The 27214-nt window shown below is 44.2% G+C and overlaps 1 protein-coding gene across 5 annotated transcripts in view; it reads right to left on the bottom strand.

Moving 5' to 3' along the window:
- Positions 1-492: 492 nt before the first annotated feature.
- Positions 493-27214, bottom strand: part of LOC124118859 (probable methyltransferase TARBP1) — a 65090-nt gene continuing 38368 nt past the window's right edge. For 2 of the 5 annotated variants that reach the window (XM_046481139.2, XM_048403035.1), the window contains 13 exons: positions 23913-24092; positions 22359-22534; positions 20540-20611; positions 20102-20336; positions 12748-12900; positions 10238-10321; positions 9934-10121; positions 5354-5435; positions 5069-5249; positions 4037-4225; positions 3523-3647; positions 2293-2429; positions 493-2183 (listed from right to left, as the gene is read on the bottom strand). In XM_046481139.2, coding sequence (XP_046337095.2) covers positions 2018-2183; positions 2293-2429; positions 3523-3647; positions 4037-4225; positions 5069-5249; positions 5354-5435; positions 9934-10121; positions 10238-10321; positions 12748-12900; positions 20102-20336; positions 20540-20611; positions 22359-22534; positions 23913-24092 — 1968 coding nt within the window. In that variant the 3' untranslated portion in view covers positions 493-2017. The remainder of the gene's footprint in view (positions 2184-2292; positions 2430-3522; positions 3648-4036; positions 4226-5068; positions 5250-5353; positions 5436-9933; positions 10122-10237; positions 10322-12747; positions 12901-20101; positions 20337-20539; positions 20612-22358; positions 22535-23912; positions 24093-27214) is intronic. The other 3 variants (XM_048403033.1, XM_046481140.2, XM_046481141.2) reach the window with 3 other exon arrangements.

Below are 27214 nucleotides of genomic sequence, written 5' to 3'. Positions count from 1 at the left end.
GTTATGTTATCTGTAGATCTATTCTTGAGATCGTATTTGTGTCCAGAACGCAGAAGGGTTGTTAATAGACTTTTTCAGTTTATCATGTCTATGCATATCAAATTTCTATTTCCGACAGCACCTACACCAAAACAGACGACACTTGGCATTGCAACATAAAAAAACCTGGGGATTCAGAGTAAGAATATAGGTCCCCAGCAATATAGAATTGTGGTAAGAGATGACTGAATGAATCGGTGGATCAGGCTGGACCTGGTTGATAGCATGTCATTGTATCCCAATTGCATAGATTAATGTTTATGATGTTAATCAATGGATTGTCTGGTCCAGACTTGCAATGGAGAACGTCTTAAATCAGAGTTGATATTGTACTTCCACAGCACAGTTTGACAGAGACGGAGAGAGTGATACACATCATTATACATTTGCTTGTATCCCTCGTAGATGTTTTTACTTAGCCAGATTCTCCGATATCAACAACACAAGTCCGTCTTAGGTTCCTGGACGTTTTATTCTTGCAGGTCTTCACATCAAGACTTAAGCTCTCAACTCCCCACTCCCTTATGCGCAGCTTGTTCTGGTTTACATGCATTTACTTTCTAACAGTGCTGGCCACATTCCTAAAAAGGTAATTCTACAAGACAACCAGGTACCTCGTCCAGTGCAGTGGTGATCAGGATGATCTTACTCTTGACCTTATCAGACTACTGCATGTAGTTGGGTTTCTTAGAATTCCATGAGTATGTCCGATTTCCCGCATCCCCTCCTCACCAGGCAAGGGACAAACTGCCGACTAGTGCATGCTGACCCTTACATCGTTAAAACCTCCCATGATGTGTTTGCCTGAGGGTAAGGAGGAGGAGCATGTGATGCTTGTGTTGCCGAGAGTGATTCATGGAGTGGTCCAATCATCAGTATATGGGGTGCAGTTGGTCTGAACCAGCAGGTTGTACTCATCATCAACAATACTGGCCCAGGCAATAGCATCAGTCATCAGATCACACATTTTGCAGTCTTCTGCTTGACACCAATGATACATCTTTTAGCAAGACTACTCCAGTCCCCATAATGCTTGACTTGTACAGCACATCCTAAACCATCATAACATCATGACTCACCATGGTCCTACACATGAGTCAACCATTGTGCTGCCATTGTACAATGCCATGGCACCTCAACACCAAGGTCTACCTCCATCGCATGGTTCACTCTGCTATGTACAGGAGAATTGTTGATGCAACTGGTGGCTTCACCAGGTACTCTGCAGGTGCTGTGAATATTCTGGACACCAGTCTGTGCTATTGCAAGTTAGAAAACTGGAAGTGTTTCACATCTGATAGGCTGTATGATGGCTTATGTTGTGCATGTGCAAGTTTAGCTTCCTACCAGCTCAGAAAACCATAAATAGCAACATGTAGTCCATTTTTTCAAATATTGATACAACTTTAAATGTGCTTGTACAAAAACAATACCACCACCATTCAAGACTGTGGTCAAATATACTGTTGTCATGATTTAATTATAAAACTGCAGGCTGCAGGCTGCAGCATACACCAGCATCTACTCATTCAGTACATATTGTCAGAAGGAACACTTCTGTCCAGGATATCATTGCTGGGGCATCACCTGCACACATCGGGCCTCTAGACAGGGAAGTAGTCCTCACTGTATCTCACTCAGGGCATCAATTAACTGACTTCATGTGTAGTCTGGCTACAAGGTTGCCGTGGCTGCATCCATCTGCTGCCGGCCATACTCCCACACAAGCAGGGCCCCACTCATGTGGACATTGACTGACATAATGTGTAGTCTGGCTACAAGGTTGCCGTGGCTGCATCCATCTGCTGCCGGGGCATACTCCCACACAAGCAGGGCCCCACTCATGTGGACGTTGACTGACATCATGTGTAGTCTGGCTACAAGGTTGCCGTGGCTGCATCCATCTGCTGCCGGGCATACTCCCACACAAGCAGGGCCCCACTCATGTGGACGTTGACTGACATCATGTGTAGTCTGGCTACAAGGTTGCCGTGGCTGCATCCATCTGCTGCCGGGCATACTCCCACACAAGCAGGGCCCCACTTACGTGGACGTTGAGAGAGCGGATGATGCCCTGCTGGGGGATCTCCACACAGACATCCAGCAGCTGGATCAGGTTGACTGGAATGCCCTCTTTCTCATTTCTACCAAACAGAAGATTTATTCATTTGAATACCAAATATACTTAACTAGACATTGATTGTCATCCGTGCAGCATTCTCACAATATGGTTAAAAGTGGAATGTTACCTACCCTAGTAGCAGTAAGGTCTTTTGGGGGAACTTGTACTGTGTGAGACACACGCTGTTAGCTGTCTGCTCTGCGCCAACTAGTGTGTACCCGTCCCTACGCTTAGCCTGCAGGAACTCCTGCAATCTGTGGCCAGGCACCTGCAACAAGACAAAGCACATGGACAAAGTTCTCAACACTGTTTACTCCATTTCACAGTCCAAGTAACTGTGACCTCAGTGACCTATATCTACCCTCAAGGCAGTCAGTGGTACCTCAGTTACCTATATCTATCATCAGGTCAGTCAGTGGTACCTCAGTGACCTATATCTATCATCAGGTCAGTCAATGGTACCTCAGTGACCTATATCTACACCCAGGGCAGTCAGTGGTACCTCAGTGACCTATATCTACCCTCAGGGGCAGTCAGAGGTACCTCAGTGGCCTATATCTATCATGAGGTCAGTCAGTGGTACCTCAGTGGCCTATATCTATCATGAGGTCAGTCAGTGGTACCTCAATGACCTATATCTACCCTCAGGGCAGTCAGTTGTACCTCAGTGACCTATATCTACCCTCAGGGCAGTCAGTGGTACCTCAATGACCTATATCTACCCTCAGGGCAGTCAGTGGTACCTCAATGACCTATATCTACACCCAGGTCAGTCAGTGGTACCTCAGTGACCTATATCTACTCTCAGGGCAGTCAGTGGTACCTCAGTGACCTATATCTTTCATCAGGTCAGTCAGTGGTACCTCAATGACCTATATCTACACCCAGGTCAGTCAGTGGTACCTCAGTGACCTATATCTACCCTCAGGGGCAGTCAGAGGTACCTCAGTGGCCTATATCTACCCTCAGGGCAGTCAGTGGTACCTCAATGACCTATATCTATCATGAGGTCAGTCAGTTGTACCTAAGTGACCTATATCTACCCTCAGGGAAGTCAGTGGTACCTCAATGACCTAAATCTACCCTCAGGGCAGTCAGTGGTACCTCAATGACCTAAATCTACCCTCAGGGCAGTCAGTGGTACCTCAATGACCTATATCTACCCTCAGGGCAGTCAGTGGTACCTCAATGACCTATATCTACCCTCAGGGCAGTCAGTGGTACCTCGATGACCTATATCTACCCTCAGGGCAGTCAGTGGTACCTCAACGACCTATATCTACCCTCAGGGCAGTCAGTTGTACCTCAGTGACCTATATCTACCCTCAGGGCAATCCATGGTATCAGTGACATATATCTACCTCAGTGATAGGAATCCACTTGTGTGCTGTAACACTTAGTGACTGGAAGGCCCGGTCTTCAATGAAGCAAAGATTCCCAATAATGAACTCTGACACTCCGAAGATCTCACTTGTACGGCAGAGACCTGTGAAATATTACAGTGTTTTCTCAAATATACATGATGATACAAAAATATCTTCAGGGATGGACCATTTGCCATTTGATATTCAGGGGGGGGGGCTGAGATTTTGTGTGGATACTGGACATATTTTTCAGCAAAATCTGCTAAAACCAGACATTTATTTAATTAAAATTGTGAGCCTGATTTGTTTTTTTGCAATGATATGTTTTTTTAGGCAGACAATTTCTGTTTTTTTCATCAGTCGGAAGTATAATTATTTTCTGGGAAAATATTTTTTTCTAGATAACATTAAAAGTGCACTGAAAGCATATTAATATTGTCTTAATGACATATCATGGTCATGAAGTGGATGGAATTCCTCTAGAGGCACCTGAGGGCACTCATCAACTCACCTCCCAAGTTGGGTAACTTGTCAATAAGTGAAGTGACTAGGATAAGTCCTCCAGCTTTGTGAACTTTCTTCAAATTCATCTTGTTGTCTGGGTGGGAATCTTCATCTGGTGTCATCAAACGCCATGGCATTATCTTCTTCTGTACATTGCCCTCCGTCACCTCTTCATCTGCACAGTCAGTGTCTGATACTGGCCAAAATGGAAGGGTGAAGTAACATATTGTGTGGGATAAGTAAACTCTACTTAAGCTGTCCTATTGCAGGAAAACTGTCAGCAAATGTTTCCAATACTGATGGTTATTACAACTGACATATACAGTTGCTGGGTAGCATCAAAGTTTGACACAAGGAAGTATCCTTGACACCACCAGTTTGGTGCTGCGTAACCCTGTACACTGTGTTGTCATATCTAGCTTAAAGTGGATTTGTGTGCATTGAGCCTGACATCATGTTTGTGCATTGAGCATGTGCTTGGAGCCAGACTTTGATATGTGTTTCATGTGTAGGAGCCTGACTTTATGTGTGAGTGTGGAATGTATGCCTGGGGCTCAACTTTGACGTGTCTGTTGAATGTGAGCTCAGAGCCTGACTTTGATGTGTCTGTTGAATGTGCGCTCGGAGCCTGAATTTGACGTGTCTGTTGAATGTGCGCTCGGAGCCTGACCATGATGTGTCTGTTGAATGTGCACTCAGAGCCTGACTTTGATGTGTCTGTTGAATGTGCGCTCGGAGCCTGAATTTGACTTGTCTGTTGAATGTGGGCTCAGTGCCTGACCATGATGTGTCTGTTGAATGTGCGCTCGGAGCCTGACTTTGATGTGTCTGTTGAATGTGCACTCAGAGCCTGACTTTGATGTGTCTGTTGAATGTGCGCTCTGTGCCTGACCATGATGTGTCTGTTGAATGTGCGCTCGAAGCCTGACCATGATGTGTCTGTTGAATGTGCACTCAGAGCCTGACTTTGACGTGCAAGCGTTGAGGACTTGGAACATGACTTTGATGTGTTTGGTGGACTATCATCATGCTTACTAACCAGGTGGTCTTATCTTCCATGGCCCGGGAACACATTCTCTAAGTCTGGAAGATGCATTGTACAGGGGCACACATCGTTGCAAGTCAGGTGACTTGAAAATGTCCCAGCGATGGAATGTATCTGGACGCAGCCACTCTTCATCGATTAAGCAAGACAGCCTTGGTAAGGTGAGAAATATTGTCTGCAACAGAAATGTTCTGCCTTGTATGTTTCCTACATCAAAGGAGGATTCAAGTTGCTCCACAGCTATGTCATTCTGAAGGTTCAGTACAGGCAGTCACTTACCTCCATGCTGTAGTCCTCCACAAAGTCAAATGTCTGGTAGAAATAGTTCCCGATTAGCTTCTGCAAGTTCTTTGTTGAGTTGCTGAAATTGACGAAATAACTCCTGTAGGAGCAAACCTTCAGTATCAGGATATAAACTGGTTGTCTGTATACAGTCTGACACTGGTGACCACGGAGGAGACAGACACTGGTGACCAGGGTGGGGACAGACACTGGTGACCAGGGAATGGACAGTCACTGGTTGTCTGTATACAACCAGACACTTGTGACCAGGGAATGGACAGACACTGGTTGTCTGTATACAGTCAGACACTAGTGACCAGGGAGGGGACAGTCACTGGTTGTCTGTATACAGTCAGACACTGGTGACCAGGGAGGGGACGGTCACTGGTTGTCTGTATACAGCCAGACACTGGTGACCAGGGAGGGGACAGACACTGGTTGTCTGTATACAGTCAGACACTAGTGACCAGGGAATGGACAGACACTGGTTGTCTGTATACAGTCAGACACTGGTGACAAGGCAATGGACAGTCACTGGTTGTCTGTTTAAAGCCAGACACTGGTGACAAGGGAGGGGACAGACACTGGTTGTCTGTATACAGTCAGACACTGGTGACCAGGGAGGGGGACAGTCACTGGTTGTCTGTATACAGTCAGACACTGGTGACAAGGCAATGGACAGTCACTGGTTGTCTGTTTAAAGCCAGACACTGGTGACAAGGGAGGGGACAGACACTGGTTGTCTGTATACAGCCAGACACTGGTGACCAGGGAGGGGACAGACACTGGTTGTCTGTATACAGTCAGACACTGGTGACCAGGGAGGGGACAGACACTGGTTGTCTGTATACAGCCAGACACTAGTGACCTGGGAGGGACAGACACTGGTTGTCTGTATACAGTCAGACATTGGTGACCAGGGAGGGGACAGACACTGGTTGTCTGTTTAAAGCCAGACACTGGTGACAAGGGAGGGGACAGACACTGGTTGTCTGTATACAGTCAGACACTGGTGACCAGGGAGGGGACAGACACTGGTTGTCTGTTTAAAGCCAGACACTGGTGACAAGGGAGGGGACAGACACTGGTTGTCTGTATACAGTCAGACACTGGTGACCAGGGAGGGGACAGACACTGGTTGTCTGTATACAGTCAGACACTGGTGACCAGGGAGGGGACAGGCACTGGTTGTCTGTATACAGTCAGACACTAGTGACCAGGGAGGGGACAGGCACTGGTTGTCTGTATACAGCCAGACACTGGTGACCAGGGAGGGGACAGGCACTGGTTGTCTGTATACAGTCAGACACTGGTGACCAGGGAGGGGACAGGCACTGGTTGTCTGTATACAGTCAGACACTGGAGACCAGGGAGAAGACAGACACTGGTTGTCTGTATACAGCCAGACACTGGTGACCAGGGAGGGGACGGTCACTGGTTGTCTGTATACAGTCAGACACTGGTGACCAGGGAGGGGACAGGCACTGGTTGTCTGTATACAGTCAGACACTAGTGACCAGGGAGGGGACAGGCACTGGTTGTCTGTATACAGCCAGACACTGGTGACCAGGGAGGGGACAGGCACTGGTTGTCTGTATACAGTCAGACACTGGTGACCAGGGAGGGGACAGGCACTGGTTGTCTGTATACAGTCAGACACTGGAGACCAGGGAGAAGACAGACACTGGTTGTCTGTATACAGCCAGACACTGGTGACCAGGGAGGGGACAGTCACTGGTTGTCTGTATACAGTCAGACACTGGTAACAAGGCAATGGACAGTCACTGGTTGTCTGTTTAAAGCCAGACACTGGTGACAAGGGAGGGGACAGACACTGGTTGTCTGTATACAGTCAGACACTGGTGACCAGGGAGGGACAGTCACTGGTTGTCTGTATACAGTCAGACACTGGTGACCAGGGAGGGGACAGACACTGATGACCAGGGAGGGACAGACACTGGTTGTCTGTATACAGTCAGACACTGGTGACCAGGGAGGGGACGGTCACTGGTTGTCTGTATACAGCCAGACACTGGTGACCAGGGAGGGGACAGACACTGGTTGTCTGTATACAGTCAGACACTAGTGACCAGGGAATGGACAGACACTGGTTGTCTGTATACAGTCAGACACTGGTGACAAGGGAGGGGACAGTCACTGATTGTCTGTATACAGTCAGACACTGGTGACAAGGCAATGGACAGTCACTGGTTGTCTGTTTAAAGCCAGACACTGGTGACAAGGGAGGGGACAGACACTGGTTGTCTGTATACAGCCAGACACTGGTGACCAGGGAGGGGACAGACACTGGTTGTCTGTATACAGTCAGACACTGGTGACCAGGGAGGGGACAGACACTGGTTGTCTGTATACAGCCAGACACTAGTGACCAGGGAGGGACAGACACTGGTTGTCTGTATACAGTCAGACACTGGTGACCAGGGAGGGGACAGACACTGGTTGTCTGTTTAAAGCCAGACACTGGTGACAAGGGAGGGGACAGACACTGGTTGTCTGTATACAGTCAGACACTGGTGACCAGGGAGGGGACAGACACTGGTTGTCTGTTTAAAGCCAGACACTGGTGACAAGGGAGGGGACAGACACTGGTTGTCTGTATACAGTCAGACACTGGTGACCAGGGAGGGGACAGACACTGGTTGTCTGTATACAGTCAGACACTGGTGACCAGGGAGGGGACAGGCACTGGTTGTCTGTATACAGTCAGACACTGGTGACCAGGGAGGGGACAGGCACTGGTTGTCTGTATACAGTCAGACACTAGTGACCAGGGAGGGGACAGGCACTGGTTGTCTGTATACAGCCAGACACTGGTGACCAGGGAGGGGACAGGCACTGGTTGTCTGTATACAGTCAGACACTGGTGACCAGGGAGGGGACAGGCACTGGTTGTCTGTATACAGTCAGACACTGGAGACCAGGGAGAAGACAGACACTGGTTGTCTGTATACAGCCAGACACTGGTGACCAGGGAGGGGACGGTCACTGGTTGTCTGTATACAGTCAGACACTGGTGACCAGGGAGGGGACAGACACTGGTTGTCTGTATACAGCCAGACACTGGTGACCAGGGAGGGGACAGTCACTGGTTGTCTGTATACAGTCAGACACTGGTGACAAGGCAATGGACAGTCACTGGTTGTCTGTTTAAAGCCAGACACTGGTGACAAGGGAGGGGACAGACACTGGTTGTCTGTATACAGTCAGACACTGGTGACCAGGGAGGGACAGTCACTGGTTGTCTGTATACAGCCAGACACTGGTGACCAGGGAGGGGACAGACACTGATGACCAGGGAGGGACAGACACTGGTTGTCTGTATACAGTCAGACACTGGTGACCAGGGAGGGGACAGACACTGATGACCAGGGAGGGACAGACACTGGTTGTCTGTATACAGTCAGACACTGGTGACCAGGGAGGGGACGGTCACTGGTTGTCTGTATACAGCCAGACACTGGTGACCAGGGAGGGGACAGACACTGGTTGTCTGTATACAGTCAGACACTGGTGACAAGGGAGGGGACAGACACTGGTTGTCTGTATACAGCCAGACACTGGTGACCAGGGAGGGGACAGACACTGATGACCAGGGAGGGACAGTAACTGGTTGTCTGTATACAGTCAGACACTGGTGACCAGGGAGGGGACAGACACTGATGACCAGGGAGGGACAGACACTGGTTGTCTGTATACAGTCAGACACTGGTGACCAGGGAGGGGACGGTCACTGGTTGTCTGTATACAGCCAGACACTGGTGACCAGGGAGGGGACAGGCACTGGTTGTCTGTATACAGTCAGACACTGGTGACAAGGGAGGGGACAGACACTGGTTGTCTGTATACAGCCAGACACTGGTGACCAGGGAGGGACAGACACTGGTTGTCTGTATACAGTCAGACACTGGTGACCAGGGAGGGGACAGACACTGGTTGTCTGTTTAAAGCCAGACACTGGTGACCAGGGTGGGGACAGACACTGGTGACCAGGGAGGGGACAGACACTGGTTGTCTGTATACAGTCAGACACTAGTGACCAGGGAATGGACAGACACTGGTTGTCTGTATACAGTCAGACACTGGTGACCAGGGAGGGGACAGTCACTGATTGTCTGTATACAGTCAGACACTGGTGACAAGGCAATGGACAGTCACTGGTTGTCTGTTTAAAGCCAGACACTGGTGACAAGGGAGGGGACAGACACTGGTTGTCTGTATACAGTCAGACACTGGTGACCAGGGAGGGGACAGACACTGGTTGTCTGTTTAAAGCCAGACACTGGTGACAAGGGAGGGGACGGTCACTGGTTGTCTGTATACAGCCAGACACTGGTGACCAGGGAGGGGACAGACACTGGTTGTCTGTATACAGTCAGACACTGGTGACCAGGGAGGGGACAGACACTGGTTGTCTGTTTAAAGCCAGACACTGGTGACCAGGGAGGGGACAGAAACTGGTTGTCTGTATACAGTCAGACACTGGTGACCAGGGAGGGGACAGACACTGGTTGGTTGTTGATAGTCAGACAGTGATTCTTATATAACGGAACCCTCACTTGTTGTTTTCCTGGAAAGTGACGATGCTGTTGATGATGGAATGGTGGCTTATGAGGTTGTTTAGGTTGAGCTTGTGACACTGGTTCCAGAGCGTGGTGAGACTGGCCTGGGCATGGACGCGGGTGTTGAAGTGATGGGCCATACACCACGGCAACAGGAGCGGCAGGGCCTGGCCATAGAAATCGTTCTGCCACACAGGGCATGGTGGTTATATTAAATGCACATTTTCCAATCAATATTTATTACCAGAAAATAATTGATGGCATGTTTATTTTTCTTCAAAAAACAAGTAGTGAAACCTACCTGCAAGTCTTTGGGAAGGTGAGGTCCACACCGAGACAGAACGTGCATTAAAGAACATAGACTGAGGTTCCTCTTGTCGTTGAACTACAAACACATCAACATTATTATACATCTGTAATTCAAGACTTTTCTTTATAATGAATTAATATATTTTCCCTAAAATATAAGTGAATTATAATTGGAACAAAAAAGTTGAAATATAGGTTTTCAAAATCATTTATATCTAATATATTTTATATTTAATACTTATCCTGCATTACATATTGCAATCTCAGCTGAAACAAGCTTTGCCAAGTCTCTACGGTTCAAGAACAGTTCCTGACAACAGATGAAACAGCTCTCCCAAAGGCAACAATCGGATGACACATGACAAAGCCCTAGTGCCATCACTCTGGTTTCTTGAATAACTGATTGGAGAAGGTATTACTTGTCAGCAGGGTGGACCCATCTGTCTGTTCTCCATTCTATTATGATACTCTCACCAGGAGAACATAGGCTACTTGTGAGCTTACTGGACAATAATGTAGGAGTTTGGACCTAGCATAAAGTCATTTCCCCTATGCATTAACCCATCATCTCATGGAGGGGAAAGAACGCTGGAAAAGTGTGTCTGGGAGGCACTTGACGTCTGCGCCTCAGGTTAGCAACCTGGTGCACCACTACTCTCCAGGTGGCGTCTAATTGCTTGAGCTGCTTTCCCTGCAGAAGTCATCGTCCCAGCAATGTGCAAGTCTTCTGAGGGATCAATGGTTTGATATCCCATCTTTTACCCAGCATCCCATCATCTTCCACAGTGCCGATGGTCAGAAGTTTCTCAACCTCATCATGCGACACCAGAGTTTCCTTCAGCACCACCAAAAGATATGTGAGTGTAGACGGGCACTTTATATCCCTCAGAGCTGTCATGGCTTGTCTGACCTCACAAGCTGCTCAAGCATGCTGAAGGAGATCGTCAGGGTTTGCTGAGGCATTCTTTTTACTTTCATTTCTTTCTTTTGTCTTCAAGAAGTAGACGACAAGCCCTTGGAAACACTCTTCCTCGACAATGACAACAAATTAGCCGACTCTTCTTTCTCAGTCTCATTAACTTCTGTTTTCTTCAACGACTGTTTCCATGCTTCGGATAATTGGGAGAGCAAAACATCGGACAGGGAGATGCACAGAAAGCATCTCTTCTTCAACACGCACAGGTCTTCTCTGCACTGGCAACAAATAAGACGGGTGTCCCCAGCAATCTGGAACTTGCTGAACCCTGAGCAGAAGGTGGACGCTGATGAAGAGGGAGTGTCCACAACACAAAACAACCAGATAGGCACTACTTAGCTATAATCTGTTACAACAAAACTACAGTGTGATAACACTACCCCAAAATGTGTGCTAGAAAAATGTTCAATGTTGTCTCAAGCACACACAGGAAAGAAGTGATGTTTTCCCGCCTTGTGCATGCACAGAAGCACTGAACACAGAGAGATGGTCTACCTAACAACAAGTTTGAGCATAGCACCTGTGAACTAGGCGTCATTGAAAATCTTAAAGATTTTATAGTGAAATGGCAGTCAAAATACAAGATTTGAGGCTTTGATGTAATAGAGTAAATGCATTTGCAGGAATTATATACAAATATTCATTAAAAACACAAAAAATATGGGAAAAGTTGGAGGAACCAACCCAGTAAACAGGTACATGCGTCATTGGAACATAGTATATCACATAAACAAGGATGCTTGTGGATAATGACAGTGAACAATTCCAATCATGTCCTTACTCAAGACATACAGAAGAGAGTGACATCACTAAGGTTTGATCATGTGACATCCTGAAGTTGGATTTGGGAGAGTTGTTTCAACTGTAGTCAGAAACAGTTCTTGAACTGGATAAACTTGGTAAGTCTTTTTTTTGGCTGAAAAGAAAGAGATTGCAATATGTAGTGCAGGATGAATTAAATACTTAGCTCAATCCAACTGAGCTATGTTGTTGCAAGTCCTTATGTTATCCAGGTAAATAGTGATCATTTAGCCATGGGTCATGTTAACGTCACAAAGTAGGATAATAAGGCTCTGTGGGTCAAGTTTCGGGGAATGGAGCATAATAAAACGGTGAACAAGAATAACATTGATACATGCAGAAACGGCTGAGTAATGGGTCAAATGACATTTTCAATACAACTGCCATGACAGCCAGCTTCTAAAATCAGCTAAGTATTCTGTGAGTAAATTTCGAGACACAATAGATGGGAGGACATAACGGTACACAAACGTCTAGCTGAGAGGAATGTTGAAAATATGAACATTTGTGACATACAATTCAAGACAGTGAAATACCAGGTATGTGAAACAAAACGGAAATGGAGAGCTGAATAAATATCAAAAGGAAGCACTTTACTGCTTGATATTACGTTACTTCAATATCTACTCACAACACATCAGCTATTACAATTTACCTCACTTTTCCAAAGACTTTCTATTTGAAACTGTATCGCATCAAGCAGTAAGTCTTCAGGGTCCCGTTACCTGATTGAAGTGCTCCCACATTCGTCCAACCATGTCGGGAAACCTGAGCACCAACCGCATCAAAACCCATTCCTGCATGTGTCGAACTGATGCATGAGCCTCATTCACCAGGCATTTCCAGACAAACTGCCACAGTGCCTGGAGACTGTCTCCCTGCAACACAACCACACAGGTAATGTGGGAGCCTCACACACCAGGCATTTCCAGACAAACTGCCACAGTGCCTGGAGACTGTCTCCCTGCAACACAACCACACAGGTAATGTGGGAGCCTCACACACCAGGCATTTCCAGACAAACTGCCACAGTTATTATTATTCATGTTATATACTTTAGAGAAATCAGTTCGTTATATCCGTTCTTCATCATTTACGTTTTTGCTCGGAAAAGTCCACCATCTTGGATAAATCAAAACCCCAAAACATGTAATTGCAGCATTGACTTGTATTAGCAGTGATCACTTCATAGCATTCAATTGATAACATTTCATAACATTTATTTAAGTATAACAAGGTTGATCCGCCTCCACTGATTGTGTTGATTCGCCGCGATTGTGTTGATTCACTGCTGATTGCGTACAGCCAGATGTCAGTGACACTTGACACTGAGTGAGATTTCTCAGTTCGCTATACACGTCACTAATTAGTGATAGATGGGCTTGTCGGTGATCAGATATCAGTTCGCTGTAGAGAGTTCGTTATATATGTAAATTTTATATGATATCATGTTGGAGATAAAGTGGGGATTTTTAAACAGTTTGTTGTATCCGTTTGTTCGCTCTATCCATGTTCGTTATATGCGTGTTCTACTGTATGCTTGATATGATTGGTTGATATATCTTGGTAAGTGTAGGTGTATGAGTGTTGTATGTCTGATATGAGTGGCTGTTGTACTATATATTTGTATACATTATTTTACCATAGGATATCACTTATACATATATAAAGTATTCTGCATATCTATTTCTTTCTTATGCAGATTTGTCAGTGGCTGTCAGTGGCAACGTTCGCTGTGTACACATGGTTACCGGTATTACCAGTACAGGTTTCACCTATCTTGTATGTAATGTCATCTTAGATATTGTATAAATAGTCTATATTCCATGATTTGTAATACTTTCTAAAGTTACATACAGCATGTTCATTATCACTTTATTATCATAATCTTATATTAATATATTTTGTATCTGTGTAGATCAATGTATTGTACAAATACGTGCAGTACTAGATGATGTAAAGAACTTATATTTATCAAGGAAAGTGATATCTATATTTTATAAATTCAATGTGTACCTGTAACAGAATGTACATATTTATTAGATTCTATTTCACATTTGCTTATGTTGTTATTTCATTGTTCCCGGCTGACTTATGTTCATTTGTCAATACAATTCATAATAAACGTCATCAGCCTCAACCCCACAGCTGTTGGCGATTTTTTGGGTGGGTATATTGCCTACTCTACTATCGGCCAACACAAGCACAGTTACAGTGGAGCCTACAGTGAGGAACAAGATAGACGTTGCTACCGCCACCAAGTGCCATTACGTGGACACCCACGATCACTCCCCGGATTGTGCCAACATGTGATGTGCCTGTGCGTTGGTAGATATGTGTGACATTTGACTATTTAATAAGATATGTGATATATGTTAATAAGATATAAGATGACTATTGCTGTCTTTTCAGCTAATAACATGTACTGTGTACAAACTCTATGAAGATTGTGCTGCAGGCTCAAGTAATTGACATCTTGAAATCAACAATAATGTGTTTTCATCCCCTCCACATGTGTGATGTTACTCCGATTACTTGTATCTACTGCTTGTGTGATGTCTAATACATTTAACATGTGTTTAGTTTCAACTGGAGCGGTCCAACTTAGTACTTTCTTAGTATTCCTTAGTTAGTTCCCATATTTATTATCACACTTAATCTCTTAGTGTTCTTCTAGTGTCGCTAAATAAGTGCAATAATCTTGAACGTGACATTACAGCCTATCTCACCTCAACTCTTATTATATTTAGATTTAGTATTAGTTTTTTGCATCAGTAACAGCCAGTATCTGTCTGTGTGTGTGAATGAATGATGTGCTGAGGCAACCTATTAGTAGTTAGTAAAACTAAACTATGTAACTAAATAAACTGTTAGGTATGTTGTGTTGGATTACGTGTGGTTTATTTGTTTATTATTTGAATATTTGAATATTATGCGCAGAAAAAAATTACACCGTACCCCTTCAGCGAAGTCCGGCAAACGAACGGATGATGAGAAACTTCGTCAGTACAAATTCGAAATTTGAGATAAAAAAATCGCCAGACATGTTGATTTACCGTTTAAATTGTATATTTTGTTCAGCTAGGCATTGTTTTATATCCAGGGATTAAGATTACCTTGTGTATTTTCTCGTAAACTAAGCCAGACACAGCAATCAGCTGTAGACACGTTTTCTTGGAATCTACCGGTGATTCGGTCAAGACACACCCAATGATATAACTTTGCAGTATTTTAATGAAAGGATCGGCAAAAGTTGTATCTGAAACTATTTTGTTATCAGGAATAATATATTCCAATATCTTGTTCATTTAAATGCAGCTTTTACTAAACATATTTACAATAATAATAACCCTAAGCGAAGCAGCTGATCGCTATTGCCGGCTATTATTTTTTACATGGAACCAGTCTGACCAGTCACCGTGCACGTGATCGCGTGATCGCTAGAATTACGTGTTGACATAGAATCGTCCAACAAAAACAAATATGACTTTTAACGAATCAAAGTATGGCATTTATGATATATGTATCCATTCTCTGTCAACTAAAGTTCGTTTCAAGGCGTCAATAGCCGTAATCTAACCGTGGTTGCTGTTAATAACGGTAAGTTGTGCGATCTTGTGCCGAAATTAATTAAAACAATATTAAAAGAAATTTTGAATAAACTTAATGAAATAAGTTACAAACATAAGTCCAGATATACAAAGAACACTTTTTATAGCCAGACAGTGTAATTACATGAATAATTTGCGAACTTCAGTATGGATTTGTTGACATGGTATTTCCGGTGTTACATGCTCACAGTAATGTCTTTCCATGGGGGGAAAAACCTCAAAACTCATTAATTCGTGTATAATGCGCACCCTCTTCTACACAGCTGTGCTTTTTGGAAAAAAAGTGCGCACTATACTCAAGGAACTACGGTAGTTCTGCAAACATTCGGTGTTGTAGGTTGTGTGTTCAGTGTTTTTTTCTCTTGGGTTGCTGGTGCTATAATCATATCATGCTGTAGCCCCATACCCACCTCCAATCGCATGCGTCTGCTTACAATTTGCACTGCCACTATTTTCATGAATAATATTTGTTACTAAACATTAGTTGTATGTTAGCATTATCCCTTAGGTTTATTTAGCATTATTCTAGTGTTGTTCATTTAAACCAGCCGTGACATTTGACACAATCATGACATATGATAGGTATTGAGACTTAATCAAAATTGCTAGCGAAATGACTTGTTATTTTTATTTTAAACAGTGTTTCATAAATGTTCTGTGATTAGGTCCCTATGGTATAAGGGAGGTAACTCTGTCCATACCTTGTAGTCCAGGCCCTTAGGGAGCCGTTAGTGGGTATCGTGCAGATGTGTCTACAAGCATCAAATTTGGCACATCTGTAGACCAGAATATACTTAATTTATTTTTGGAGGGCGCCAAAGCCGGTGATCATTGGAGCCGCCATTTGGCAAAATCCAAGATGACCGCCAGTCCCTTTTTGTTTGTTTGTTTGTTTGTTGTTTAACGCCGCACTCAGCATTATTCCAGCTATATGACGGCGGTCTGTAAAATAATCGAGTCTGGACCAGACTATCCAGTGATTGACATCATGAACATCGATCCACGCAATTGGGATCGATGACATGTTTCAACCAAGTCAGCGAGCCTGACCAACCGATCCCATTAGTCGCCTTTTACGACAAGCATAGTCGCCTTTTACGGCAAGAATGGGTTGCTGAAGACCTATTCTACCCCGGAATCTTCACGGGTCCAGTCCCTTTTTTATTTTATCCTAACTTAGTAACCAAAAGTCATACTGTCATGAATGAAGGCGCTTTTTGTAGGTTTTTGACCTCAAGGATTCCAAATCTGAGCTTTATTTTGACAAACAAAATACCCTTTGTCCAATTTAGTTGTCAGAGTATTCCAAGGGGCATAATTATGGGCAAAAACTTGCAGGTACAGGTTTAATTTGGATGTGACACAATAATGTTATTTTCTGGTCTGCAAATGAGTATAATGCACTGCTGGTGGTAGATGGTTTATATTACTGAACACACAAAGGTTACATATACTACCTTGGATGTATTTCTTTCTTCTTCAAGAAATGCTGATATACATATAGGTGGTCATGACTAATTTTGCATTTATCACACGTAGGTGGCCTACAACTTGTCAAATGAATTTATTCATATTTTTCCGTCTCTGTAGTTGTTTTTGGCTGATTTGGCGAGAATAGTAGTCGTGGTGGTAAAGACTGACATGGTGGTGGTGATGAAATAATTGTAAATTGTGTGATATTGCCTGAGTTTCATCCAATTGCTACAGCACAAATAGCAAAGTATCCCTTGTTGAGGATTCAGCCTCTGTATATAAGCTATCTGCGCTTAGACAGATGTACCAAACACTAATGGAAGAACAAGAAGGTCCCTGTCACAATACCAGGCAGCCACATTCAACATGGTTAAAAGAGCAAGGATCAGTCACATGAACAGTCCAATAAGAGTCTACATGCACACATACATCATTATGAAACAGGAAGTCGTCACATCTCTCTCTAGGGTTCATAAAGTTGGAGGGGACCTTCATGCACAATACATTTCACAGACACTCTACAAGGTGACAGTGCCAGTGTCAAAAACTATCCGGCGTAATATAATCTTGACATTCGCCAATTGTCCTGATCTGATAGAAAAATATGACTCTAATGACAACACTCTACCTTTCACTACAATTACAACCAGATGTGGATATGGAAGAGTTTTTTCGTTTTGAAAATCAATGGGAACCACCAAGTTAGATCGTGGTTCACTTGGATTCGGCAACAAGTCTGATATTCTGGAATGCATCAAATCGCCAATTGGTCGAGCACATCCAGGAAAGTTAGCCACAGTTGTTGTGTTGGATATGGCAAGTTTTGTTCATATGGTGCGGCCCACATCAGCAAATAGCTTTGCTGAGTATGTTACACAACACATTGTGTCATTCCTGGAGTCTCAGATAACCGCAACAGTTGCATGTATATATATGCCATATGGGATAGCTACCCAGGAAACAACCCATGGACTATGATTGGGGATGGCCACACACGAATCCCAAAGCATGACTGGAACAGTGGATTTCTCAAAAACGAGGATAACAAAAAGGAGTTATTCGCTTTCCTCAGTGAGGAGCTTGTCAAGATATTCCTTCATCTGGCACATGCTGTAGCACAGGGCCACCAGACAGCTTATGTTCGTATTGTTGATAGTGACGTGGCGGTCCTTGCCATACGCTTCTTCTCTACACTTGGTCCCTCAGAGCTGTGGTTGTGTTTCGGTAGCAGGAATAAAATTCGCGATATACCAATTTATGATATCTGTTCCTATCTTGGACCTTCGTGGTCTCTGACATGGTAGCTTTTCCATTCGACATCACAGCTCCTTGGGTTTGGCAAGAAGACTGATTAGGCATCTTGACAAAACACACCAGGACTCACTGAAACACTGGTGACTAACCAATCAACCAGAACTGTTCAGCCTTGAGTCTCTTCACATGCAGAAGCTGGAACGATTGTAGTTATCATGTTAAGTAAGGGATGTGGTTTGGTTGAAGTCAACGAAGCCAGACATCGTCGTTTTGCAACTGAGAATACACCACCCACTCAGGCAGCCTTGTTTGAACACATAAAAGGGCACTGCTTCAGGCAAGCTTTTACTGGAATCAAGCAGCCTCAGTTCGCCAGGAAATCCCTAACTTTAGTGAATGGGGGTGGCAAAGGAAGACGGTGGTAACTGGTTACCATTTTGGACAACTCTCGAGGATACCAGTAAGTCATGTTCCTTCCTTTTGCTTTGCTGTTGCGAAATGTATTGCACCGGAAACTGTAAATACAGTAGAGCTGGAGTCTGCTGCATGGGGTTATGCAAATATGAAGGTGGATGTGTGGATGCCTCGATCAATTAGATTAAACCTTGCCACAGTGATGTTTAACCTACACTAGAGATCTTTAAGTTTGTAATGTTTTTTTTATATATTTTATGTTTTTCTCAGTTATGAACTGTTCTGTGATGTAAAATGACCATAAAAATAAAGTTGATTTGATTAAAATATGTTTTCAAACACTTAATTGTCCAAAACGCACTTCTATGTCAAAACAAGGCTCAGATTTGGAATCCTTGAGGTCAAAAACCTATAATCCTATGACTTTTGGAAATGAAGTTTGGACAAAATCCAAGTAGGGACTGGTGCTTGTAGACACATCTGCACGATATCCCCCTAAGGGCCTGGACTATTGTGAGTGGTCATTTATATTTGTCATATCCGATATTTTTGTGCTAAGATGGTTGGTTTGTTGTTTAACGCCGCACTCAGCAATATTCCAGCTATATGACGGCGGTCTGTATAAATAATCGAGTCTGGACCAGACAATTCAGTGATTGATATTATGAGCATCCATCCACGCAATTGGGATCGATGACATCCATCAACCAAGTCAGCGAGCCTGACCACCTGATCCCGTTAGTCGCCTTTTATGACAAGCATAGTCACCTTTTACGAGTTTATTAAAGCTGATTGCAAAAACCTTCTATTTTTCATGAATTAATCTGAAACTTTTTTTGTTGTTGACACAATCATGCCCCCCCACCTTAGAGATGATGTTTACAATGTTTCATCAATTTTCATTCATAAATACTCAAGTTATCATGTACACAAACTTTCAAAATGCCACACCCACAGTGACACACCTTACCTTCAATGTAAAACAATCCTCTAGTGATCTTGACCTTATACGGGGGTCACCCAAAATTTCATACAATCAAGACCCCCACCTTAGAGATCATGTATTCTTACGTTCATCAAATCCCCTTCTTAAATAAGAATGTTGATGACTGTGCATAGTTGCATTCAATCACATGTCAAAAATCACTCCCCAAGGATATATAAGAGGAACATCAAGTATGAAGACTACCATATGTCATAAGCCTGGGGAGAGTTCTGATTCAACACATCAAGCAGCTTCCCCTAACAGGGATGTTTAATTTCATCCTGAAGTATGAGTATACATTTTCTTACCATATTCTTGGCATATTTTGAAAAAAGAACTGACCTCTTTTATGAATGGTTCCAGTACACAAATTGCCTGAAAGATCCTGTTCTTCTGTCTGTGACAGAGTGAGTTGTTGAATTGACGGTACTCAGCCAACTCCATGAGTGCATCATGCCGGGCACAGAGGTCAAGGGTCAATGCCTGGGCAAAGTCTGCATGAGATGCTTCATTTGGGTCTAGGTGTGACAGAAAATTGATGGCAAATACACGAACAATGCCATCACCCTTTGAGAATCTGAACAAAAGAGAGATTGAGTCAGTAGACCAGTAGGTAGAGCATGGATTCATGATGCACGAGCTTGGAAATACAGAAAATAACAGCCAGTCAGTTCATGTTACATTCTGAGTCTGCAGTTAATTTGACACGTTATGCTGGGCATGGGTAATATCTGCAGGGTGCAGACAGGAGTCTTCACTACACATGACTGAACAACATACCTTGGCATAACATCATTCACTGACAACATCTTGCCCTGGTTCTCAATGTAGTATGTCACATCCAAAATTAGTCTGAAAAAAGGTAAAAAAAGTGACAATGTCTTGGTCAGGAATCATACAAAGTTACCTGTCACTAAGACATGTACTACAGCCTTACCTGTCACTAAGACATGTACTACAGCCTCACCTGTCACTAAGACATGTACTACAGCCTCACCTGTCATTAAGACATGTACTACAGCCTCACCTGTCACTAAGACATGTACTACAGCCTCACCTGTCATTAAGACATGTACTAAAGCCTCACAATTGTCACTAAGACATGTACTACAGCCTCACCTGTCACTAAGACATGTACTACAGCCTCACAATTGTCACTAAGACATGTACTACAGCCTCACCTGTCACTAAGATATGTACTACAGCCTCACCTGTCACTAAGACATGTACTACAGCCTCAAAATTGTCACTAAGACATGTACTACAGCCTCACCTGTCATTAAGACATTTATTTCAGCCTCACCTGTCATTAAGACATGTACTACAGCCTCACCTGTCATTAAGACATGTACTACAGCCTCACCTGTCATTAAGACATTTATTTCAGCCTCACCTGTCATTAAGACATGTACTACAGCCTCACAATTGTCACTAAGACATGTACTACAGCCTCACCTGTCATTAAGACATGTACTACAGCCTCACCTGTCACTAAGACATGTACTACAGCCTCACCTGTCACTAAGACATGTACTACAGCCTCACCTGTCACTAAGACATGTACTGCAGCCTCACCTGTCATTAAGACATGTACTACAGCCTCACCTGTCACTAAGACATGTACTACAGCCTCACCTGTCATTAAGACATGTACTACAGCCTCACCTGTCATTATTACATTTATTACAGCCTCACCTGTCATTAAGACATGTACTACAGTCTCACCTCTCATTAAGACATGTACTACAGCCTCACCTGTCATTAAGACATTTATTACAGCCTCGCCTGTCATTAAGACATGTACTACAGCCTCACCTGTCATTAAGACATTTATTTCAGCCTCACCTGTCATTAAGACATGTACTACAGCCTCACAATTGTCACTAAGACATGTACTACAGCCTCACCTGTCACTAAGACATGTACTACAGCCTCACCTGTCACTAAGACATGTACTACAGCCTCACCTGTCACTAAGACATGTACTACAGCCTCACCTGTCACTAAGACATGTACTACAGCCTCACCTGTCATTAAGACATGTACTACAGCCTCACCTGTCACTAAGACATGTACTACAGCCTCACCTGTCATTAAGACATGTACTACAGCCTCACCTGTCATTAAGACATGTACTACAGCCTCACCTGTCATTATTACATTTATTACAGCCTCACCTGTCATTAAGACATGTACTACAGTCTCACCTCTCATTAAGACATGTACTACAGCCTCACCTGTCATTAAGACATTTATTACAGCCTCGCCTGTCATTAAGACATTTATTTCAGCCTCACCTGTCATTAAGACATTTATTTCAGCCTCACCTGTCATTAAGACATGTACTACAGCCTCACAATTGTCATTAAGACATTTATTACAGCCACGCCTGTCATTAAGACATGTACTACAGCCTCACCTGTCACTAAGACATGTACTACAGCCTCACCTGTCACTAAGACATTTATTACAGCCACGCCTGTCATTAAGACATGTACTACAGCCTCACCTGTCATTAAGACATGTACTACAGCCTCACCTGTCATTAAGACATGTACTACAGCCTCACCTGTCATTAAGACATGTACTACAACCTCACCTGTCAGTTCTGTGGTGCATGCCACCAAACATACATGCATCTGCTAGGATGGAGCGGAAATTGTTGGCAATCTGTATGCCATGATCATCTGAGACGAGATGTGGGTAAAGATGTTCTATCAGCATGTTGGCCACACCCATCTTTTCTTCTCCCAGCTTGAAAAGCAGACCCATGTGCTACAAAAGGTGAATATTGTTATTGTTAAAACATAACTGTAAGTGTTGACATTTGCACAAGACAGAAAATGTGCTACAAGCGTTACTAACTGTAGTTAGTCATACACACAGGAATACCCTACTGTAACTTGGTGTAATCAGAGGCAGAAATAAAAACGTAACAATAGTAATTTTCACCTCTTGCAGACACTCGTTGACCTGGGAGCCAGGAGTTGATGGCAACAATGGAGTCTGTGTTAACAGTTTAATGACCCCACCTTCAGCAGACACTCACTGACCTGGGAGCCAGGAGTTGATGGCAACAATGGAGTCTGTGTTAACAGTTTAATGACCCCACCTTCAGCAGACACTCACTGACCTGGGAGCCAGGAGTTGATGGCAACAATGGAGTCTGTGTTAACAGTTTAATGACCCCACCTTCAGCAGACACTCACTGACCTGGGAGCCAGGAGTTGATGGCAACAATGGAGTCTGTGTTAACAGTTTAATGACCCCACCTTCAGCAGACACTCACTGACCTGGGAGCCAGGAGTTGATGGCAACAATGGAGTCTGTGTTAACAGTTTAATGACCCCACCTTCAGCAGACACTCGTTGACCTGGGAGCCAGGAGTTGATGGCAACAATGGAGTCTGTGTTAACAGTTTAATGACCCCACCTTCAGCAGACACTCACTGACCTGGGAGCCAGGAGTTGATGGCAACAATGGAGTCTGTGTTAACAGTTTAATGACCCCACCTTCAGCAGACACTCACTGACCTGGGAGCCAGGAGTTGATGGCAACAATGGAGTCTGTGTTAACAGTTTAATGACCCCACCTTCAGCAGACACTCACTGACCTGGGAGCCAGGAGTTGATGGCAACAATGGAGTCTGTGTTAACAGTTTAATGACCCCACCTTCAGCAGACACTCACTGACCTGGGAGCCAGGAGTTGATGGCAACAATGGAGTCAGTGTTAACAGTTTAATGACCCCACCTTCAGCAGACACTCACTGAACTGGGAGCCAGGACTCGATGGCAACAATAGAGTCCGTGTTAACAGTTTAATGACCCCACCTTCAGCAGACACTCGTTCACCTGGGAGCCAGGACTCAATGGCAACAATGGAGTCTGTGTTAACAGTTTAATGACCCCACCTTCAGCAGACACTCACTGACCATGGAGCCAGGACTCGATGGCAACAATGGAGTCCGGGTTAACAGTTTAATGACCCCACCTTCAGCAGACAATCACTGACCTGGGAGCCAGGACTCGATGGCAACAATGGAGTCTGTGTTAACAGTTTAATTGACCCCACCTTCAGCAGACACTCACTGACCTGGGAGCCAGGACTCGATGGCAACAATGGAGTCTGTGTTAACAGTTTAATGACCCCACCTTCAGCAGACACTCGTTGACCTGGGAGCCATGGCCTGCCAGCAGCAGTGGACTCTGTGTTAACAGTTTGACAACACAGGACAGTTTCCGCCAGTAGGAAGCAGTGTGTAGCTCCTCACTAGCCTTGACCCATGCTACATGCAGCATCTTGCACACTGTGTCTGGTTCCACGGTCACCAGCTGTCAACAGAGGATCGTGTAGTCAAGTAAGTAAACTGGGAACAGTATTTCAGTAATACCACAATCTCAATAAAATTAGCTCTTTCACTCCGAACAATATCTCTCTGCATGAAGATCTGAGGACACTTTCATAGGAGGTCGCCTTTGTTAAACTCTGAGTTAACTTTGACCACTTAATCTAACTGAATGACTCGAGGGTTGTTGAGCAAATCAGATGTCATCTTTCTAAAATGATTCAGCTTCAATTCTTTACCACCTCAATTAAGATCTACACAACAGATACAGAACTCAAATAAACCTCCTATACCACACCTTTTGGGTGTTGTTGCCATGGTGATCAGAATCGACAGGATACATAAAATATCCACAACATAATAACATATCTACATATTTCGGCATTCAATTTTGATTATTTTGTTTTCAAGATATGCTTGTATGACTGCTTCGCTCACTCGTGCCAAGGAGTTAGAAGATTTGACATGATTGGCTGATTAGAAAGTTCCCTTCGACGTGTCTTCAGATCTTTACACAGAGTGGCATCGTTATATCATAATGAGATTAGTAAAATCTAAAAATTGTTTACAATTGGATACTTATCCTGCATTACTACCTTAATGCTTCTACTGCTGTTCTGTGACTAGGAGACGGAGCTGTGAGAGGTCCTGGCTACAGAAATTGTTGTACCAACCACTTACTTCCTCCCACAGCTACCATGTGACTGGAAGTGGCGACATCACAACCACATCACTGCTAGTAACGGACATCTGAAAAACTTCATGTGGAGGTACCAAAGCAATGAGAGGGCACTTCAGATGTAGTAATGAAGGATAAGTATCCAAACGTAAAAAATATTTAGACTTTACTTATTTTTTTATCTTATCCTGCATTTTTATGAGACGGAATGGAGGGGAGGCAAACATTTCAAATGGAATTAAGACCCTCCAACCGATCCCGGTAACCAGATAGCATCCTGAGTGGGAAAAAACAGAAACCACAGACCTTTCTGTCTGATAGAGCTACACGAGAGAGAGTTGGAGGTGTGAAATCCAGTGACAGAAAGGTAGAAAAGTTACAAATTCCTATTCAAGCAGATGGAATAAGTGGAAACTTGAAAGCCTCTAGTCTGGGGTAATTTCTACCAGAGAGGTTGCACGGTCAGTTCCGAGCTGTATGAGACATGACCGTCTGGGGGTGGGTGACTTGCTGAACCACCACCTGGGAACCAAAACTATGGACACCTTGCACAACTTCAAGAGCCACGCCTCGGAGATGATGACTTGTGAAGACAGTATCTGACAATTGCTGCGGTGGAAGCAACAGCTCGAATCTCATAGGGGTTGTTGGCACTAGGTGGGTCCATACCGGCAAGGTCGTAAGCCTGCAATATAATGGAGTGCAGCAATAGTGAGATAGTGTTACAACTAACTTCTGTCTAGGATGTAGGTGAGACCAGAATGTAGAGTCGTTTCCAACATCAACGTTGTGTCTTGGATCGACGGAGGAAAACTTCAATACCGCATTCAAATCCCAGGCTGGGGGATGAAACTTAGCACATTGATTCTCCAGACAAAACGACTGCAATAGTGACTGAAGTTCTGAGATCAGTCAGGTGGAAAGAGGAGTTAGAGCAGGGGAAGACCACATTTTGTTCCTTTTATCAACATCTGGGCCTGGGGAGGGAGCGGCTGAGGCCAACCAGTCTGCCATCCAATCCGGCACTTGGTTCAGTCCCTGGTACATTCCCAACTCAAATGCGGTCGACTCGCAATGGACAGGCCAACTGAGTTCGTCGAAGAGTCTGATGGATAATCATGTTGTCGATGAAGTGGAGAATGACTACCAGACCGATGTTTGGAGTGAGAGGATCTGGAAGTACGACTGGAAGACCAGGAGAGAAAGAGCCACATTTATAAGACCAAGGAGGTGTGGTGGCATCTTCTAGTGGAGCCAAGGACAAATGTGAGGTAGTCATAGTTATTGGCAATTGAGGCCTATGCATATGCATAAGGGGAGTTACTGCACTGAAGCAGAAGCTTGGGGCGCTAGAGGTATACTGATTAATGGTTGAAACCCCGGAGGCGCTGATGATTGCGGCATGGTTGGGGATAATAACACCTGAGTCAACTTCGGCCACCTCTGAAGTCAGAGAAGTGTCCTCGTGGTCTGCCATCTTGGGATGCCTGCAGGCACATTGGGTGTGTCATTTTCTCAAGACCCTAATAAGTAATCTCTCACTGGGGAGGAGATCACAGCAAAACAACTGCGACAACCAGAAACAGGAAACCATTCAATCGTTGCACCGGGGTTGGGGGGCCCTGGCTGATTTATTGCTCCGGCATTGTGAGCAATGCGACATATCATTTCAATGAAATAGACAAACGTTGCAAGCAGAATAGACACACATGCCAACAAAAAGAAACAGGCATGTAATTAAAAACTTCACGAGAGCAAATTACGAAATAAAGAGTATGATTATACACTTAAATAGCCCAGAATAGAAAAGTATATAGCACATGAACAAGAGCTGAGACAGACATATTGAATTATCAAAGCACACAACATGCAAACATGACAATGTGGTAAAACAAGATGGCTGATGGCACAACACATGTGTGAAGTAAGCGAGGGAATGCCAAAGTCAAGCAACAATTACGCTAAGGTAAACGTGAAAAGACCACCCTAGTACACCAGACTATAATATATACAACTGAGAATGTATTGGTTATCAAAGGATAAGCAAAAGGATAGGCAAAGGATGCTATCTGGTTCTTCATATTGGGGAGCTTTATTCTCAAACGTCTGTACAGTCAGATGACTAGCAGTGATGTGGTTATACGTGACATCTCCACCTCCAGTCACATGGTAGCTGTGGGAGGGAGGAAGCCACACAACTAGTCGGTACAACAATTTCTGCAGCCTGGACCTCTCACAGCTGTCTTCCTAGTCAAAGAACAGCAGTAGGAGCATTAAGGTAGTAATGCAGTATAAGATAAAAGAAATTAAGTAATATCACAGCATGTCAGCTTAATGTGGGAGGAGAGTCTAAAGTTAACCACCTTGGTGAAAGCCACATACACAGGTCTGATGCTGACAAAACAATAATCCTAATCAGAAGTGAATCT

The sequence above is a fragment of the Haliotis rufescens genome, unplaced genomic scaffold, assembly GCF_023055435.1.
Source record: "Haliotis rufescens isolate VD_foot unplaced genomic scaffold, xgHalRufe1.0.p SCAF_3, whole genome shotgun sequence".
Classification (NCBI taxonomy): Eukaryota; Metazoa; Mollusca; class Gastropoda; order Lepetellida; family Haliotidae; genus Haliotis; species Haliotis rufescens.
The sequence above is the reverse complement of the archived record's forward strand: the minus strand, read 5'-3'. Positions and strand labels throughout refer to the sequence as shown.